This window comes from Gouania willdenowi, chromosome 3 (genome assembly GCF_900634775.1).
Source record: "Gouania willdenowi chromosome 3, fGouWil2.1, whole genome shotgun sequence".
NCBI classification, from domain to species: Eukaryota; Metazoa; Chordata; class Actinopteri; order Blenniiformes; family Gobiesocidae; genus Gouania; species Gouania willdenowi.
The window spans coordinates 39,224,347-39,244,625 of NC_041046.1; the positions used below are offsets into that span (position 1 = coordinate 39,224,347).

General features: G+C 39.2%; 1 protein-coding gene across 8 annotated transcripts in view; it reads left to right on the forward strand.

Annotated features, from left to right (window-relative positions):
• Window positions 1-20,279, forward strand: part of cngb1a (cyclic nucleotide gated channel subunit beta 1a) — a 41,498-nt gene that overhangs the window by 15,632 nt on the left and 5,587 nt on the right. For 7 of the 8 annotated variants that reach the window (XM_028433934.1, XM_028433936.1, XM_028433924.1 and 4 more), the window contains 19 exons: window positions 89-168; window positions 528-665; window positions 1,612-1,650; window positions 2,430-2,640; window positions 5,507-5,558; window positions 9,553-9,667; window positions 10,946-11,029; window positions 11,116-11,264; window positions 12,264-12,461; window positions 13,420-13,628; window positions 13,703-13,753; window positions 14,398-14,484; window positions 14,550-14,614; window positions 15,022-15,144; window positions 16,471-16,612; window positions 16,690-16,849; window positions 17,421-17,518; window positions 19,220-19,303; window positions 19,369-19,487. In XM_028433934.1, coding sequence (XP_028289735.1) covers window positions 89-168; window positions 528-665; window positions 1,612-1,650; window positions 2,430-2,640; window positions 5,507-5,558; window positions 9,553-9,667; window positions 10,946-11,029; window positions 11,116-11,264; window positions 12,264-12,461; window positions 13,420-13,628; window positions 13,703-13,753; window positions 14,398-14,484; window positions 14,550-14,614; window positions 15,022-15,144; window positions 16,471-16,612; window positions 16,690-16,849; window positions 17,421-17,518; window positions 19,220-19,303; window positions 19,369-19,487 — 2,204 coding nt within the window. The remainder of the gene's footprint in view (window positions 1-88; window positions 169-527; window positions 666-1,611; window positions 1,651-2,429; window positions 2,641-5,506; window positions 5,559-9,552; window positions 9,668-10,945; window positions 11,030-11,115; window positions 11,265-12,263; window positions 12,462-13,419; window positions 13,629-13,702; window positions 13,754-14,397; window positions 14,485-14,549; window positions 14,615-15,021; window positions 15,145-16,470; window positions 16,613-16,689; window positions 16,850-17,420; window positions 17,519-19,219; window positions 19,304-19,368; window positions 19,488-20,279) is intronic. The other variant, XM_028433914.1, reaches the window with a different exon arrangement.

Here is a 20,279-nt window from a genome sequence, read left to right on the forward strand (position 1 = left end):
ATCTGACTGAGATAATCAATGCTCCTGAGATCATTGGTGTAGACGTACTGATCTCAAGATCAAGAAAGAATAAGATGACTTTTTACAGAATAAGGAGCAGATGGATCCCCTGATGGAGAGAATAAAGAAGGAGACAGAGGAGGAGGTTCAGGCTCAGGTGGAGGAAAGGTTGGTATTCTTGTTTTTCTTTTAACTCTTGATAAAATCATGACGTGCACTCCTGGTACAAACCTTAACAGCTTTACAGGGTTTGGACTATTTGAAACAAGTCCTGCAAATATTTAGAATAAAAAAATAAATGCATTTAAAACCACTAAGAAATATTATGCTTTTATTTTGAAGTGGATTTAGACATAGAGTACCTCTCGTCCAGCTGAGTTGAGATTAAATGAGACCTATGAGGCCCCCCAATTAAAATGACTGAGACACTCCTGATATAAAGTGTTTGACCCTTTTCCTTTGTTTAAGATTTGAGACGCGTGTTTAAAGGGCTTTGGTGCATCTTTATCGCCTCACTGTTATTACAGGCTGCAGCAGGAGCGACTGGAAGCTGCCCTCGTGGCAGAGGAAGTGGCTCGACGTGCTGCAGAGGATGCAGTGAGACAGCTGGAGGCGGAGCAACTGGCAACGGTGGTCACCGACGTCCTGCCAGAGAGCAACGAGCAGTAAGTGAAACACACGCACAACCTGTGCTGAAGAACAGCCAACCTCAGCCCATAATGAAAAAGTCATTAGTAGGGTGTGTTTGAATCTGACGATACAATATATCACGACATCAATAATTACAAATTTCACTTTTACAATTACAAAAAGGCGTGAAATACAATTTAACACGTAAATACCAATGTCAAACTGTCAAGTTACACTTCTACAACAGATTCTGATTCTTTTAAAGGTGCAATATGTAGAATTTTCAACTTTTAAATGTCTTAAATAAAAAAATAAGTGTTAAGAAACATGCCCGGACCGGATATGGCGGAAGTTTTTTAAGTAAACACATACATCTATAAAAGTGCCCAGCATATTTAATGAAAATACAGTGCAATCAACTTCCAAACTAAAATGCATTGAGGAGTGAGGTAGTTTAACAAGGTCTGATGTGGTTCACTGACACCTAGTGACTAGGCCTTTACATGCTATGCATATGTTAGCGCAATGACATGATTTAAAAAAACGATTTGGCCATTTTTTGGATCATTACAATAATCGCACGGTGAAATATTGTGATATATTGCTGAATCGATTTTTTCTTACACCCTTATGTGACACAGTCCGATTGCCAGTGTTGTTTTAACTCTGAGGGTGTTCAATAATAATAATAATGATAATAATAATAATCTGCTTTTATTGTCATATACATACAGGTGCAGACACAAAATTGGTTCTGTGCTTTTAACCCATCCCGAGGAGCATTAAGGGTTAAGGGACTTTCTCAACATCCCACAGTGAATTGAACTCTTCAACCTAAAAACTTTTAAAAACAAACCCCGACCCTATAATAACACTGCACTGGAATATTTACTTTAATAGTAGCATATTAACACTGTGCGAACAAGATGCAGTTCCTGTATTTACTGAGTGTTGAAATGTTATTTCTATTGTTGTAAACAGATTACCAAACATCCAGGAGGAGAACGAGGATGATCCAGAGTGAGTTTAACACTGACCTCAGAGTTAAATTAGACGTTATTTTGGACTTGTTTACTAAAAGTAAGTAGTAATCAATTATCACGACACGGCAGGCTGCATATATATATATATATATATATATATATATATATATATATATATATATATATATATATATATATATATGCTGTATATACTGTATATATGAAATGCAATAAAATTACAATTGACAGATTTGCACATCAATTATCTTAAATACCTGCCGTACCTGTGTTACACACATTTTCAACACAGTTTTACATTTTTCCAATGATGTAAGTATTCCTATTGGAGCTTCAGTTTTTCTTGCCATAACTTTTTTAACTTGGCAAAAAATACCCACAATAAAACACATGTGGGTCACTGACTGACAGCCGCCATGTTTGATGTCTCAGCTCTTAGTGAACGATGAGTTCAGTCAAGTTATTCGCCCTGTATTAAAGATAAAATCATATAAACAAATGAAAATTTACCAATATAATGAACATTAAGCAATAAAATAAAATTTATTTCATTAGTGTTTTTATTATTGAGATTATTGTTATTCACATTATTACTATTAATTATAAATCTTTTGCATGTATTTTATTTTTGTTGAATCGCTTTAAATTATACAAGTTCATTATCAATGATAACTACAATAAATAACATAATCTCTTATTTAATGAGGAAATTTAAAGCACTTCATCTGGAAAATGACATTTAATGCCTTTAATGAGGATTCCATAGAATTCACCTCAAGCCATTTCCATCTTCTCCAGTGGGCTGGTGGTTGAGGCTGAAGCTGAAGCTGTGACTCAGGTGGAGATCATCGAGTCTTTATCTTCTCCCATTAAATCTGAAGTGGCTCCTGCTTCAGTGGAACCGCCCAGATCTGAGAAGAGAGAGCCGGAGGGCCCGGCCCCCCCACCAGTCTGCCAACAGCCTGAACAACAACTAACTCATGAAGCTGCGCCCACCACCACAGACAAGGTAAGATGTCCAAGAGAAAAATACATGTTCAGAGATAAAATTCAATCATTTCTACTGTTAGTTCACATCCTATAGCCTAGTTTGGCCACAATGGAGCAAATGATTAATTACAAACAGAAATGCATCAGTATATAAAATCAAACAAGGAGAAAATGGGGAAAAGACGATAGAATATGAATAGTAGCCAAAAACAATATTTTTTTTAAGCGAAAAAAATGATATATAATCTAGAATTGCAGATTCAAGGATGTGAGTGTTGTCCAATGTTTCCGGACCAGTTTACCTCTGACTGGATCAGTCTGACCAGGGCCGGCTTTAGGTCATTTGGTGCCCTAGGCAAGAGTGGACTTTGACTTTGACCCCGCCCCATAAATGAATAAAAATAGATTAAGTCTTTACACAGTGTATAGTTTACACACAGTTTACACAACATACCATTGAAAAAAAATAAAACCTAGTTTAAAATTTAGAATAATGCATTATGATACAATATAACACCTACAGGTATAATGCAAATGTCTCGAGGGAACAATAACAAAAATGGTGCAAAATCCAAAAGCAATGCAAAACAGTGCAATCAAAAGTTAAAATAAAATATGAAATTTTTAGTACAAGGAAAAATTCTACTGTGTTTGGTTTTACTAGTCAGTAACACAAATCTTAAAACCAAAAAACACAATGTGCAAACAACACAATAGAATTATATAGAATAGAACAAAATAAAATAAATGTAAATATCAGAAATCAGAAATCAGAAATGTTTTATTTGCCATGTACAGTTTTGAGGACAGTACAAGGAATTTGACTTGGTGGTTGGTGCACAAAACAAGCAACAAAAAGAAATAAAAGAAATAAAAACAGAACAACAAAGCACAACCCAGCAACAATAATAATAATAATAATGATAAATATAAAGGATGAGGGATAAATAAAGGATAGATAGAGAATAAAGGATAAATAGGATAAATATAAATATAAATATATATATATACAGTGCAGCAGGTATCAAGCTGGTGGAGGTGGTGATCGGGTGTGGGGGGGGGGGGGTTCAGTGGGTGACTTGGGGTGTGTTCATGTGGATGGTGGCAGAGGGAAAGAAGCTGTTTTTGTGTCTGGAGGTTCTGGTCCTGATGGACCGAAACCTCCTACCAGAAGGGAGAGATTGAAACAGTTTATGACCGGGGTGGGAGGGGTCGGCCACAATCTTTCCTGCACGCCTCAAAATCCTGGAGGCGTACAGGTCCTGGAGGGAGGGCAGATTGCAGCCGATGACCTTCTCTGCAGAGTGGATGATACGCTGCAGTCTGGCCTTGTCCTTGGCCGTAGCTGCAGCGTACCAGATGGTGATGGAGGAGCAGAGGATGGACTGGATGATGGAGCTGTAGAAGTTCACCATCATCTTTGTTGGCAGACTGAACTTCTTCAGCTGCCGCAAAAAGTACATCCTCTGCTGAGCTTTTTTGATAAGGGAGCTGATGTTCAGCTCCCACTTGAGGTCCTGAGTGATGATGGTCCCCAGGAAGCAGAAGTACTCTACAGAGCTCACTGTAGAGTCTCCCAGGGTGAGGGGGGTGAGGGGGGCTGGGTTCTTCCTGAAGTCTGCTATCATCTCCACTGTCTTTAAAGCATTGAGCTCCAGGTTGTTCTGGCTGCACCAGGACACCAGCCGGTCTGTCTCCCACCTGTAGTCGGACTCGTCTCCATCAGCGATGAGACCGATGATGGTCGTGTCGTCTGCAAACTTCAGGAGTTTGACCGACTGGTGAGAGGAGGTGCAGCTGTTGGTGTACAGGGAGAAGAGCAGAGGAGAAAGAACACAGCCCTGAGGAGATCCAGTGCTGATGGTCCGGGGAGCAGAGATGGTTTTTCCCAGCTTCACGTGCTGCTTCCTGTCAGACAGGAAGTCTGTGATCCACCTGCAGGTGGAGTCTGGCACGTTCAGCTGGGAAAGCTTGTCCTGAAGGAGAGCTGGGATTATTGTATTAAAAGCAGAGCTGAAGTCCACAAACAGGATCCTGGCGTAGGAGCCTGGGGAGTCCAGGTGCTGGAGGATGAAGTGGAGAGCCAGGTTTACAGCATCGTCTACTGACCTGTTGGATCTATAGGCAAACTGCAGGGGGTCCAGGTGGGGGTCGGTGATGTCCTTGATGTGGGAGAGCATGAGGCGTTCAAAGGACTTCATGACCACAGATGTCAGAGCGATGGGTCTGTAGTCATTAAGTCCTGTGATCCTCAGCTTTTTAGGGACAGGAACGATGGTGGAGGCCTTAAAACAGGCTGGTACGGTGCATGTCTCCAGTGAGGTGTTAAAAATGTCTGTGAACACTGGAGACAGCTGATCAGCACAGTGCTTCAAGGTAGAGGGAGAGACAGAGTCCGGTCCACAAGCCTTACGGGGGTTTTGTCTCCTGAAAAGTCTATTCACATCTCTCTCTTTGATGGAGAAAGGTGTCTCTGTAGGAGGGGGGGAGGAGGGGGGGAAGATAGGGGAGAGAGCCTCTGTAGGCAGCTGGGGTGAAACTGTAGCTTTGATGTGGGGGGTGAAGGTGTTGGAGTGAGGCTGGTCAGAGGTGTGAGGGGGGTTGGAGTCAGGTCTGTCCCATTGTCTGTCAAATCTACAATAGAACTCATTCAGACTGTTGGCCAGGCAGAGGTCGTTAGCAGCAGCAGGGGCAAAAGATTAGCAGGTATACTTACAGATTTTTAATATTAATACAATTAGTGCAATTTGGCGGCCGCCTGTGTTGCCTGTTGGGAAGGCTGGCCCTGTGTCTGACCAAGTGTTGGAGTAAAAAATGTATTGAGAGCAAAACTCACAGATAAAGAGAGTTAATTATTAATTTAATGACTAATGTCCTCCACACAGGGTTTTGTTTCTCCTCAGGATGGAGCAGCAAAACAACAACAGGAAAGCGAAGGTCAGATTATTTCCTCTCTAATGGACATCATGAATGTACTTCAGATTGTAGAAATGAGTTCATAACTCAGTTCCTCTCTGCTCATCCTTTTATGTTCACTTTTCAAACCTAGTGACTCTTTAAGCTCCTCCCACACAGCAGGTCCTAGAAGTAACTGATGTCACATGTCACTACCAGGCTGACTTAGGTGTATGATTGGCAAATAAACCAAGAAAAATGGTTCAAAATGTGTCAATATTGATCAGATATTGTTATACAAATCTTTATTCTACATAGTTTGGAGATTTGATTTACTTTTAATTAAAACAATCAGCAACCAATCATATGAATGCACTTCAGTTCAGCATTTTTTAACTGGTGGGTCGAGGACAGCTTATTGTCTCTCTTTTGACAGCCATGCTGTGAAATGCATGTTGCACAGGAAAATGTATAGATTTATGTTTTAAAAAAGATTGTGTGTGTTTTCAACAGATATTTTTTGAAAAACTAAATTTGGTTGAATTATGAAGCAAAGTGTGTCGCGATTTAATGATTGTGGCAAATTGTGGGTCCCAGGGTGAGACCAGTTGAGATATGTCTAAAGTTGAATAATTCAACTTTGTTCCTAATTTGTGTCTTTGGAGTCATTCATATTACACGTTGTATTTCTGCTCCCATAGAGAGTCTATCTACATAGATTTTCAATTACTGTTTTAGTGCTTAGTTACAATTCATCCAGTTCTTTGGATGTTATGACATAATTCCCTAGAAGAGCAGAAACATTACGGGGGACGGACTTTGACATTGCGCTTACCAGGAAAAGAGAAATAAGACTTTAAAAATGTTGGTAGGAGCAGCACTTGGACGCCAAAGGCAAGGAAAATGTATTTGTGTAGCGCATTTCATTTACAACGCAACTCGTTGTGCTTTACATGATCCAAAAGTGCAACAGAAAACATTCAACAGCTTAAAAATCAATTAGAACATTGAATTCAGCAGCAAAAACACCCTATCATCCATCTTACTACGGATCCACACGACTTCAGCTAAACAAGAAAAACACCTATGACAGGAAGTCTACGCTACCATGGAAACCATGAATTACATGAATGGAGAACTTCCTTGAGTAATCACTACGTCACAGCTTGTCAAACAATGTTACATATAACTGTCTTTCAGTTCAGCTAAGTAAGATTAATGCTATTATTGCTATTATCTAGGTCCTATACTGACATTTAAAAGCTATACTTGGTGTGAAAACTTTATTGCATTACTGACATTCACTTAAAATATTACCATGAAATGTTCTTTTTACCTGGAGGGGATTAAATGGTGAAAAATATAGTGTGAAGTTAAAAGTGACTAAATTGATCTAAGTCACTGGTTCTTAACCTTATTGGAGTTACTGAACCCTGTAAGCTTCAGTACATTCATCAAACCCTTTGTAATTGGAAAAATGAAATACAATTTTGTCAAAACATTGGTTTATATTTTGTGAACGGAGAACTTCCCCGAGAAAACACTACGTCACATGACGACCTCCACAAGCGTGAGTTTAAAGTGATTTTTATTGCATCAGCAGCTTCTAAATCATCTCTCGTTCCTAGTAGTAAAGGTACAAAGAAAGAATCAACATTGTGGGAGCTTTATGGAGGCACTGAGTTTTAAAGTGAATCAATCAGAGTGGATAAATGTGTGTTAAACTGTTCGTGCTGTCCTTTTGTTCAGTTTCTGAAGTTTGCTCTCCGATAAAGAGCTTCCTGCTTCGGTTCCCGCTCGCTGCTGAGTGTCTGCAGAGCTGCTGTAAATGGGTGCACGACAGCAGCCTCAACCCGACTTCGCTGCCCTCACCGCCCGAGCTCTCACAGCTCACACAGCTTCACAAGCAGGCGCACAAGTGCTGCATGAGCATCGTCAGCCGCCTCCGACGCCTTAACGCTGGCACCCAGCATCCTCAGCAGCCTTAATCTACCCACAACCCTTCATTAGCCCACCCTTAGAAACCCCCCAGAACCCTCTAATGACACATAGAACAAATCTTTGAGTGCCAAACTGATCTGCCTCAGCTGCCATCCCATCATGCTCTGCAGCTTCACCTGCTGCTGTCTCAGCTCTTAAGGTAGATGTTTCACTTTCAATCAGTTTGTGGGTGAAATTTTCATTAGGGGCACATTTGGGATGTTGAAAATCAATGATTAAAGGTTCCAGTAGCTCACCTAATTTTCCATGCTAGCTGTGCTGTATGACCAGCATAGTAGCAGTGCTGAATTCTTTCTCATTTTCATTTTTGTTTAACATGGGGTTGAATGATGAAGGTCTTTCCACTCCGTTACCTTTTTGTGGTAACGGAGTGGAATGAAAGTTGGTCACAGCCATCACACACTGAGGTACAACTCAATGGATCCTGTTTTACAACCTAATGTCCTTCATTGCCTTTTTAAAAATTGACATAGAAAGTTATTCTTGGGTTTCCATGGGTACGGTTGATGATAATAGAGTGGAAAGTGCTGAAAATCGTCAATCGAACCTGCATTACTAAAAAACTGGCAGAACTAGAAAGCTTTATTGAGCAATACGCACATGATATCTCAGTGGGTAATTTTTTTTCTGAAAACAATATGTTGAAAAGTATCGGGCCCAGACATGTTTTATTCTTAAATGTGTCCCTAGTGAATATTTTGTCCTTGTATGCTTGTGTGCTTTGCTTGTGTTACTGCTCAGCTTATTACGAGGCTTTTAAACCTGCATCAGTAACACTTTACCTGAAGTTTTATACATAAGGCTGACATTACGCTGTCAATATTATGACATGAGACCTATCATTAGCATGAATAAGGTGTCATGAAGGCTGTCATTAAGTGTTGTTTGTTACTATAATCCTAACCCTTTGTTACCCTAACCCAGGGGTCTGCAACCTTTACTCTCAAAGGAGCCATTTTGCTTCATCTCACCTTCTGGAGCCGAAAAAAATACCTTCTGAGTGAAGACAATTCTATACATTTAAATTTATATTGAATAATGTTTGATTAGTTATTTAGTTTAATTATTTAAAAAGCAACTTAAAAACTGTTTGAAATAAAATAAGAATAAATTTACATCAATAAATAACAAAACAATATCTTGCATCTTCAAATTCTCAAGCATCTCAGTTTACATGAACAAAATGTTATATATAGAATATTTCATGTATATATACATAGTTCATGTATTTGAAGGACTACAAAAAATAACTTGAATTTGAACACATCAAACACATCAGTCAACACATTGGCACTTAAATGAATCAATTCCCACACAATTAATGTTTCTTTCAAAATAGTCTTTCAATTAATGTAGTTATCTTACCAGGATCTTAAAGCGTAAGGTTAACCACAGGTGCAATAAGGAAAGTTGATGGTTGGTAGATTTTGCAGGAGGTGAAGTAGGAAGGTGGTATAGAATTATTGCACAACGTGATTCATTTTTAGATTAACAAATTGTTATATCATGATTTTATTTGGTGTCGGTGTCCTTAAGAAAATAACTTTTTGTTTCAATATTTTTTTAAACAATAGGGAGCCATTGCAAAAGAGTCAAAGAGCCACATAAGGCTCCAGAGCCGCAGTTTGCAGACCCCTGCCCTAACCCTAACCCGTGCCTTGCCTTTGACTCCCCATACCAAACTGAACAGCCCAGAACCATTCAGGGGGTGTCATCGAGAGAAATTAACCACAAACTTAACCCTAACCCCTAACCCCACTAGATCCCTCCACCTCACCCAAAAATGCCAACATAGCTCCAAAGGTGTCATAATTTAGTTAACATTTAATGACAGCCTTCATGACACCTTATTCATGCTAATAACAGCGTAATGTCAGCCTTTTGTATAAAACTTCAAGTGAAGTGTTATCCCAGTGTCAAATATTACAAAAATACAGAACAATAATTATATAATCTTTACTCTTCAGGAAGCCTCTGTTTGAGCTGCTGCTTGTTTCCTCCAGTGAAGCTGTGTGTTTCCTGTTCTGCTCCTTAGAGAGAAGAACCGGAACCACAAAACTAAAGATAGATGTGGAAAGAGGAAAAGGCCTGAACATACCCCAAATCATCACTACACCAGAGGGGGGCACTCTGACTGTCCCTAGAATCAGGTAACGAGCCACACACATCAACCAGTGGCGGCTGCTGGTCTTTCATGCAGGGGAAGCTCATTTTCTGCCTACTTCAGAAAATGTATCTGTTTATTTAAATGTGAATTCTAGTAGAATTCACATTTTGTTGTCAATAACTATTTGTAGATTATCACGCACGCACACGCGTAGCTGCTGCGTGCTGGAGTGTGAGTGTTTGGTCAAAAGTCTCACAACACAAGCAGTAACAGTCTCCACAAACACCAAAAACAGACAGAAGTTGATTCGCTATGAGAAGATCAGCAAAGTCTCCGTGTCAACACAGAGCAACGGACTTAAATATTTGAAAAACCCGCCTGTGTGCCTACAACGTCATACTCTCTGATTGGCTCATTTTGCTGTCAATCAAAATTGAATTAGCCTGAGACAGATCATCCAATCATCATCCATTATTCCAGCGTCCGGAACAGACAGATCCAGCCCACTGCTCCATAGACCTCCTGTGAAGCCCGGCGTCCGATGGGCGGGACTAAGTGCGTCATAACCGAGCATTTATCCAATGAGCGTCTAGTTTGACTGCAGTGGATCAACCCCTAAATCCTCTCCCATTGACTTCAATTGAAGCTGAACTTCACCACTGTTTATTAACACTGTGACGCTGCGGTAATGAATGAAGAACGTCACGCAGTCACTGTCAGTTTCCTGTTATAAGAAGCTGATTCTGAACTAAACATACATGTGTTCTGTCATATATTTAGTCAATGAAATGTACACACAACACTACATATTTGACCACTGATTTTAGGGGAAGCTGAGGTTCCCTTGTAGTCTTAAAGCATCCGCCACTGACATCAACCCACTCTTTTTGTTTTTTTTACTAGACATTTCAGGCGACCCCACATGGGGTCCCGACCCAAAGGTTGAAAAACACTGCGGTAGAACCAACGGGACATTCAAACCAATCTGTACTGTAATTCCCTGTCTGATCGACAGCTCTTCCATTGTTGTCCACCTTAAATTTCTTTGTATTTTTTGTTGTTCCTTACTGTTTTTAACCTGTTATTTTCTGTACGGTGACCTTGGTACCTTAAAAGGCGCCTTTAAATAAAATGTATATATATATATATATATATACATATACATTTTTATACACATGTATATATACACAGTATATATTGTATATCTCTAATGTCAAATCAACCAATCAGATGTCATATGTCTTTCCCTTTAGTATTGAAATTGTTCATGAGATTGTTATGATGCTCAGCATGTTTAACTCAAGTATTCTCATATCCTCAGTCATGCACGGGACGACCAGTCTGCAGACGAGGGCGACCTAAAGCCCTGCTCCAGTCAGGAAGACCTGCGGCTGTCGGACCAAGAGTAAGACGCACAAATGACGTGTTGCCAGGTCTGTTCTTCGTTTTCCAGCTGCCCGTCTGTGTTGACATCCAGTTGTCATCCTATAGGACACGGCCTATGTCATCAGCCAGTGTTGGCAGTGTGGTGATCCAGGAGCGACTCAACGAGCTGGTCCAGCTCTTCAAAGGTCGCACTGAGCACAAGAAAGAGCGACTGTTGGACCCGGACGATTCGGAGGAGGAGAGTCCTGCAGCATGTTCGTACCTTTAACTCAGGGATTTTTACCACTGTGTCGTACCACATGAATGTGCTTGGAGATGATATGTATGCAATGATGAACAGTCTACTTGGATTGGATTTAAAGAAGTAAATATTGCAAAAACTTGCAGAATCTTCTGATACAGATTGTTGTCAAGCATTGTAAACAAAGTAAATTAGGTTAAATCTAAATACTTCTCTATCCCACTAAACCAGGGTATTTTCTATTGTTAGGCATCCCTTTGCTAATTAATGCTTTAAAACGTCCTGTTATATACTTTCAACATTTCTTTTATTACACAATTACTTCTACTTTATTTGTACATATAGCTTTACTTTTTGTGCTCTGATGGACTTGAGCCATTAGAGAGGTGGAGAAAGGGCCCTGCCTGTAAGATATGATATCACCACAGTAATGCAATCGTCCTTTATGGAGCTGGGTAAATATAGTTTTCCAAACAAAACAAACTTTGCCAAAACTTATTTTAGTTCAGGAGCCAAATACGGACCAGTGGGCCACAGACTTTTGGCAGAAAAAAACGAGTAAATTCAACCTTAATGTGCCCGAGTTTGCACTTCCGCTTGGAAATGATGTGTAAAATATGTAAGGCACCCACAATATCCAAGCAATAGCTAACAGATATCAGTCTCTGCAAGAACTTTTTAATTTTCTTGATATTTTTTTATTCAATTTGGGATAATTTTATGAAATAATTTGGGGAAAATGGCAGGATTTTGGAACAATAGAAAGGTAAAAATGTCGTTATGTAATAAGCATAGGGAAACTGTGAGCCCTGCAAATATTATATTTTAATTGAAATTTGTGTTTTTGGAGGAATATCTACAACTAAAATAGTTGGAAATTTACACAATGAGTCATAGTTATACTGTCATTTCCACTTTCTACTGAGGGCCAAATTGGATCCGCTAAAGGGCCGGATTTTGCACATGTAACACTTTGTATTAACTAACCTCAGGCTACACTTTGTCCCTGCAGCTCCCACTAAAGCCCCCCCACCCCCGCCTCCCCCACCAGAGGAAAAAAAGGAGGAGCCGGCAGCAGTTGTGGAAGAGGACGACTTCCAGTTTGAGCTTCTGGGATTTCCGCTTCCAATCCCCAAACTGCCAGTGATACCTGATTGGCTGCAAAGCATCATGAAGTACCGCTTCCCCTCCAGCATTGACCCCTTCACTGGTGAGAGTCACTATATCCAGGATGATATAGGACACAAACATGATCCAATAGCAGGTCAGTGAACCCACTGACGATGGATCCCGCAGCAGAGGTGAAAGTAATGGATTACAAGTACTCACATTATTGTAATTAAGTTGCTTTTATGGGTACAAGCACTGTTAGCCCCGCCCCTTTTTTGAAAACTAGCATCTGTGGGCTCTACAATCTGTGGTAAGTATGTTGGATTGAGACAAGAGTGAATAGAGAGGTGTATTGAGTAATGAGTAGCTCGTTAGCATAGCATAGATTATATTTTAAAGATTTAATAGTATAAACTGGGTGTGTCTTAACTGCTCCAACAGCCCGCCCATATTCAAGGAATTTTTTTGAATTTCCCTCCTAGTGGCAAGTCAGGAGAATGCAGGCGTTTGGTTACTCTGTAACCATCCTCTTGCGTTAGCTTTCTATTAGCATCTCTTATGATATTGGGTTGGTTTTCACATGGTTAAATCAGACTAAATCAGCTGTAAAATACACTAAAAAAGATTACCATCCAATTTGTTTTTCATCTCTTGGTTAGCTTGTTAGGCTTCCAAAACAGTTATAATATTGGTATTAATATTGATTTCAATTTTCTATTAATGGTAAAATGATCCTCAAGAGAACTAATGGGTAAACTTGATATGAAACATATTTTAATACTGGTTTACTACATAGTTCTATGTGTAAACTACAGAACTATAAAACGGTTCACCCAATTTTGCATTTAATTATATTGTAAATGATAGTTCTTATATGATGTTAATGCCAATTCCAATTAGAAAGTAAATTATTTGAACTCAATTACAATTAAATTACGATTACGATTACAACAGCAACATATTTTATTACGGTTTAAATTATTATTATGTCATAATTGTACTGAATTACCAATTACGCATTTACAATTATAATTGACCCCAACCCCTGGCCTCCACAGATCTGATCTATGTTGTCTGGCTCTTCCTGGTGGTGGCGGCGTGGAACTGGAACGTGTGGCTGATCCCAGTCCGCTGGGCCTTTCCTTACCAAACGCCCGACAACATCCACCTGTGGCTGCTGGCAGACTACACCTGTGACCTCATCTACATCACAGACATCCTTGTCTTCCAGCCGCGGCTGCAGTTTGTCCGCGGCGGAGACATCGTGGTCAGCAGAGGATTTTAAGTCAGAGATGAGAGTGAAAAATGCTTCATTAACCTGTGATGTGATTGTGTTCACAGTGTGACAAGAAGGACATGAGGAAGAATTACATGACCACCGAGAGATTCAAGGTGAGAAACAAACAGTTCTGCACAATCCCCATAACAACTTCTTATTATATGTTATGACTTGGTATCATTATGGTCAGAACGGACACAGACTGACTTAAAATGTGCTTTGACCTGAAATCTCCACAGAAGCTCAGAGAGAACTTTGATCTTTCCTTTCATTTCTTTATTTTCAAAGGACAGCACTGACATAAACAATTGTTTATTTTTGTTCAACAGAAAAAAACACAAAACGTCTCCAAATTAAATAGAAATTGTTCAAAATCAAATGAAGATCATAAAAGAACTGATCTGTCACTGCTTGGATATTAATATATATCATTTATATACGTGGAAGTCTCCTGTTCTGTGGCCCACTTGAGATCAAACTGAAGCTTATTTGGCCCCTGAATTAAAATGAGTTCAACATCTCTCATAGATGATTAGCAGGCATATGAACTACATCCCATCCTCATAAATAAAACAACCACATTAGATTTCACCACATTACTTAGATATTAACGTTTATACAAACTGGGTTCAAACCTAAACACTCCAAAAACCATTGTTGATTCTTTATTCCATCCTCAAATAACTACAAGACACATACAACTAAATTTAAATATGTTGCACAGGCGATGATTGTCTCGTCTTTGTGGTGGTTTCAGATGGACGTAATCAGCCTGTTTCCCATGGAGGTTCTTTATTACTTCACTGGAGTGAACTCCCTGCTGAGGTTTCCTCGTCTGTTGAAGGTCAGCTTCACTGACACCATTAGGTTTGCCTGAGACGATGCCGACAGTGTGTTTTTCCTTCTCAGTACACGGCTTTCTTTGAGTTCAACGACAGGATGGAAGCCGTGATGAAAAAAGCCTACATCTACAGGTGAGGGTACCTGGAAGAGCAGGATGTGCTTTGGGAAACCCATACTTAAGTTTGCATTTAGATCTTTTTTAGAGCCTCAGAGTGAAATATCACAAAATCAAAACATAATCCTGTTGTTTTCATCATTTGGTTCTGATTTATTTATTTGGATTCACTTACGAATGAGCCATATTTATTTATTTTTATTTACTGTCCAAGCTTTAAAGGGTTTGATTTACACACAGAGACCCTTTCTGCTATCGTTAGAGTAAAAGTTTTGTGTTGTCCAGCATGTGTGTATGTTTTCAAATACATTGTGCTGAACTCTGGTAAAATAGTGCTTCAAACACAGAAATATTAAAAGAAAGACAAAACAGAGTATTTCCTGTTATGAAAGAAGTTTTGACCAATTTGTATTTTTGTGTCAGGGTGATCCGGACCTCCACCTACCTGCTCTACTCTCTGCACATCAATGCCTGTTTGTTTTACTGGGGCTCGGCCTATGAAGGACTGGGATCCACCAAGTGGGTCTACAACGGCAAAGGCAACGCGTAAGAAACACCGTACATGTAATTATTTAGACGTAATAAGAGACAATATTCTGACGTTGAGCCCACACTAGAAACAAAGACCAGGAGAAACACACAGTAACAAAACCAAAAAGCAGGATCTAGGATAAAACATGGACATAAACAGGACAGAAAAGGTGCTCCACTGAGAATTTTACCTATAACCTTTTATAACCTTAAAGAAAACAGAAACTTACTCAAAGCGCCACAAACTAAAGTTACAAATGAACACGTTCCAGGTCTAGACTATAGGAGCAGGAAGAAGAATACAATTCAGATTTTTTTGTAATATAGTGTCATCATTCTCCTAAACCAATGTAAGACTGAATGTAAAAGCTCAAAACCAGTAAAAAAAAAAAAAAACAAACAAAAAAAAAATATCTAGTTAAAAATTAGAATTTTTGTGCTTTTGGTTTCTTTTCCTCTAAAACTGCCAAATATATATACGTATTTTCAACCTTTTAAAAAGCTCTGTTTGAATTCCATCAACAGAAGAAATACACATTTGCTTTAAAGGTTAGCTGTAGTTGTGTAAGCTCTTTCTAAAGATCAAACATTCTCAGGGGTGCACATAAGTGTTGTGTATGAACTATGAATAATAAATGTAGATATTTAACCTTTATTTTAGCAGGAAATCCTTTGGGATTAGTGTATGAAAACCCCAGAAATGTGTTGGGAAGTCACTTTGGCAGAGTTTTTGGGGCAAACACAAGAAAACACTTATGCATCCCTCTACAGAACTCCACATCCCACAATGCAATGTGCAAAACTTTTCTGACTTCGTAAATTAGAGAGTGCCTACAGTGGAGTTCAAAACAAACTTTCCAGTAGCAATTTCAATCTTTTACATTATTTTTTTGGCACATAATCCATGATTTATTGATTTATTTTGTTTATTGATTACATTTATTTATTGATTAAATGAATTTATTGATCTATGGGGTCTACACTTTGTCTTCATCTGATTTTTTTTTTTTTTAATGTCTACAGCAGCTTTGAATAGAGAAAGACAGTCAGAAAGAGAGTGATGATGATTATGCAATTCTTTTACATGCATCTCAAATGGGGGTATGTGTAATAGTCATGAACATGAACTGAAAATACAAGTGTAATTTCTGCTAATTTTCCGCAGACCGTTAATGATAAAAACTGTAGAAAAAAAGTTAGATTCTTTAAAATGTGTGTTAACATTCATTCATTTCATCATTGAGGTGACAGTGAAAGTACAGATACCAGAAAAAAACTTCTTAAGTACAGTAACAAAGTATTTGTACTTAGCTACTTGTCAGCTGGTTTGTCTTCGTGCAGGTACATCCGCTGTTACTACTTTGCCGTGAAGACGCTGATTACCATCGGGGGTCTGCCTGACCCAACCACAGTCTTTGAGATCTGCTTCCAGCTCATTAACTACTTCGTTGGTGTGTTTGCCTTCTCCATTATGATTGGCCAGGTCAGTCCACCACTGTCTGTTAGTAGGAGGTCTGCTTGTGATTCTGGGATGTCATCCTGTTATGTTTTCATGTTCAGATGAGGGATGTGGTCGGAGCAGCTACTGCGGGGGAGAACTACTACCGCGCCTGCATGGACAGCACCGTCAAGTACATGAACTCCTACCACATCCCCCAGAAGGTCCAGAACCGCATCAAAACCTGGTACGACTACACCTGGAAGAGCCAGGGCATGCTGGGTAAGGAGCCTGTGCTGTACAGGAGCTGTCAATGTTGTAGACCAGTGGTTCTCAACCTTGGGGTTACAAGACACTGGGAGGGGGTAGCCAGAATTAAAACAAGAATTTACATCGTTAAGATGACTTTATACCATGGCGCAAATAATAATAACTGGATAACAGTGGATATTATTCAGATAAATAAATAAATGTGGTTATCACAAACTCATTGAAGAATAGACCATCATTTTGCTGACTTTATGGATGGGCCCCAAAAAGCTTCCCCCTTTATTCACCCTTATAGATGGCCCTGTCTCCACATGACTGTTCTGGAATGTTCTTGTCTGTGTTTAACCACTTTCAGCTACAGTGGGGGTCCCTGGTTTCTGGAACCTTTATTTTGGGGGTCACGGGCTGAAAAGGTTTAGAACCACTGCTGTCGATATAAGTTACAACAGCCAACCTCCACCTCTGACTCCTCTCAGTACTGCCTGTGAATAAAAGATCTAGACCATTTAAATTTGGTCTGTTTCTTCACTGGAGGTCTGATGTGTATTTTGGTCGAGTGAAGACCTTTCGTCTGCTTTCACAGACGAGCAGGAGCTCTTGGTGCAGCTTCCGACGAAGATGAGGCTGGACATCGCTGTGGATGTCAACTACTCCATCGTCAGCAAAGTGGCTCTGTTTCAGGTCAGAGAACCGAACTGACACAAAAAGACAACCAAAGGTTGAGTGACAGAACTAAACATGACATAAACAGCTGAAAAATGAACCCACAGCCAGATCTACACACTGATTGGCTTATGATTTTGTCACTCATAAAGGACCAATCAGATGAGGCGCCTATTAACGGCAGAGAGGATGCTGCTTTCCCATCGCTCGTCATTATTTACATCTTATCTTTTATTGCATCTTTTCTTTTATCATCATACTGTATCTTGATGCAATTTGTCTTGTGTTGTTCTGTGTTGTTATCTTGTCTTGTATTATTGCATTCGATTGTGTTTTGGTGTATTTTACTCCAGGCTTAGGGGCACCACATGAAGCCCTCGGTCTAATTTTGTGTATCCCCCAAAGTAAGGCAAGGCAAATTTATTTGTATAGCGCATTTCATACACAAGGAATATTAATATGCTTTACATGTTTAAAAAGTGCAACAGAAAACATTCAATAGCTTATAATCAATAAGAACAATAAAGTCGGCAACAACAAAAAAACATTTAAAATCATCAGTAAAAACATTTAAAATCATCAGTAAAAACATTTAAAATCATCAACAAACACATTACATCAACAACATGACCAAAAATCTCCCTCTCAATCATACGCAATAGAGAAAAAAGTTCTTTTAACTTTTAAAAATGTTCACATGTGATGCTGACTTCAGCTCTGCTGCAGTTTGTTCCACTTCTTTGCAGCATAACAACTAAAAGCAGCATCACCATGTTTACTGTGAGCTCTGGGCTCCACTATCTGACCTGTGTCCATAGATCTGAGAGACCTGCTGGGTTCATACCTGACTAACATGTCACTGATGTATTCTGGACCAAACCCATTCACTCATTTATACACCAGCAGCAGAACTTTAAAGTCTATTCTGAGGCTGACTGGGAACCAGTGTAAAGACTTTAAAACTGACCTCTTTGTTCTGGTTAAGACCAGAGCTGCAGCGTTCTGAACCAGCTGTAGATGTTTGATGCTCTTTTGGTGGATTCCTGTCAGAAGACCATTACAATAGTCCAGTCTGCTGGAGATAAAAGCATGGACCAGTTTCTCCTGATCTTTCTGAGTCATTAAACCCTTCACTCTGGAGATGTGCAAATGCACATAATAACTACAAAAATGTTCAAATTATACTCCAAATATTTGTATTTTATTTTATTAGGAACAAACACAAAAGAAAAAAAAAAAGACAAAAATGAATCCAAAAACCCAAAATAACAACCAAAACACACAAAATGACAGAGAATTATATAAAACGACAACAAAAAACACACAAAAAGGCTCCGATAACACATAATATAACAACAATCACACACTAAATGATTGAAAAATATTATACATAGGAATTACAAAAATATACAAAAACACAACAAAAGCACACAAAAATGCTCGAAAACATCCCAAACAACAACAAAAAAACAGAAACCCATTGTTCTTTCCTGTATTAAACCTCAGATGTGTCGTTATTGTCATGTAAATGTTGATAATGTGGCTCTTGGATTAGATAATCAGAGTTTTGGGGCCCCCGCTATGATAAATTACCCATCTCTGTTGTAGCTTTGCATCCTATCTAATATTATTGTGTGTTTTGTTACTGTATCTTATCGTGCCTTGTATCTTATTGTATAATTGTGTATATATGTACATTTATTTCATCTTCTGTCTCAGGGCTGTGATAGGCAGATGGTGTTTGACATGCTGACGAGGCTCAAATCCGTGGTTTACCTGCCTGGAGACTTTGTGTGCAAGAAAGTAAGAAAACAAGTTTATTTGTCCGTGTGTGTGTGTGTGTGTATCCACGTGTCTGTGTGCATCAGGGGGAGATCGGCCGTGAGATGTACATCATCAAGCAGGGTGAGGTCCAGGTGGTGGGCGGTCCAGACCTGCAGATGGTGTTCGTCACCATCAGAGCTGGCTCGGTGTTTGGAGAGATCAGGTCAGAGCAGGCGGTGATCATCCTGTCATCTCATTAGAGAGCTGTTAGTGGGTCAGCAGATGTCTGCTGTGTGTTTGTTTGTGTTTACATTGGAGAAACACACACTGATGTCTGTCATACATGATATTTAATATGGGATATTTATGCAGATTGTTTGTGTGTGTAGAGGGTCAGTGGTGGACTGGGACCAAAATTCAGCCCTGGCATTTTGTGTCCAGACCACCCCACTACATTAACAGTAGACACCATGTAGAAGCCATTATTAAGTCAGTGATTTTCAACATGTGGCTCTTCACGTCTTAATTCTAATTATTAGTCCCCCAGAAAACCTTAAAAGGGGGAACTTTTTAACACCTTTTTAATCTATATTCTTTGGCCATTTTGCAACTTCCTTTGTCCCATTTTCAAAAAGATCTGACATTTTTTTCAGATTTTAGCTACCTTTTGCCAATGAATTTCCTTTTTTTCCTATTTTTTGTCAGTTTTTGCAAGTTTTTGACACTTATCAATATTTTGTCCTTTTGTAATATTTTTGGGCCACTTTTCATCCAAATAAGCTTCAAATACAACTTCTTTCCCCCTTCATTTTGCCTCATTTTGTTCCACATTTTTCTGCTTTTTCACTATTGTTTTCCACAGTTTGCCCAATGAAGCTACCCTTTGCCATTACATACCACCTGGTTCCTCTTTATTTGCTTATTTTTTGGTTACTCTTGACTGCTTTTGGTCCATTTTAGTCACTTTACACTTTTACACTTGGCACTTTTGGACTATTTTTGGTCAAAAAAAAAA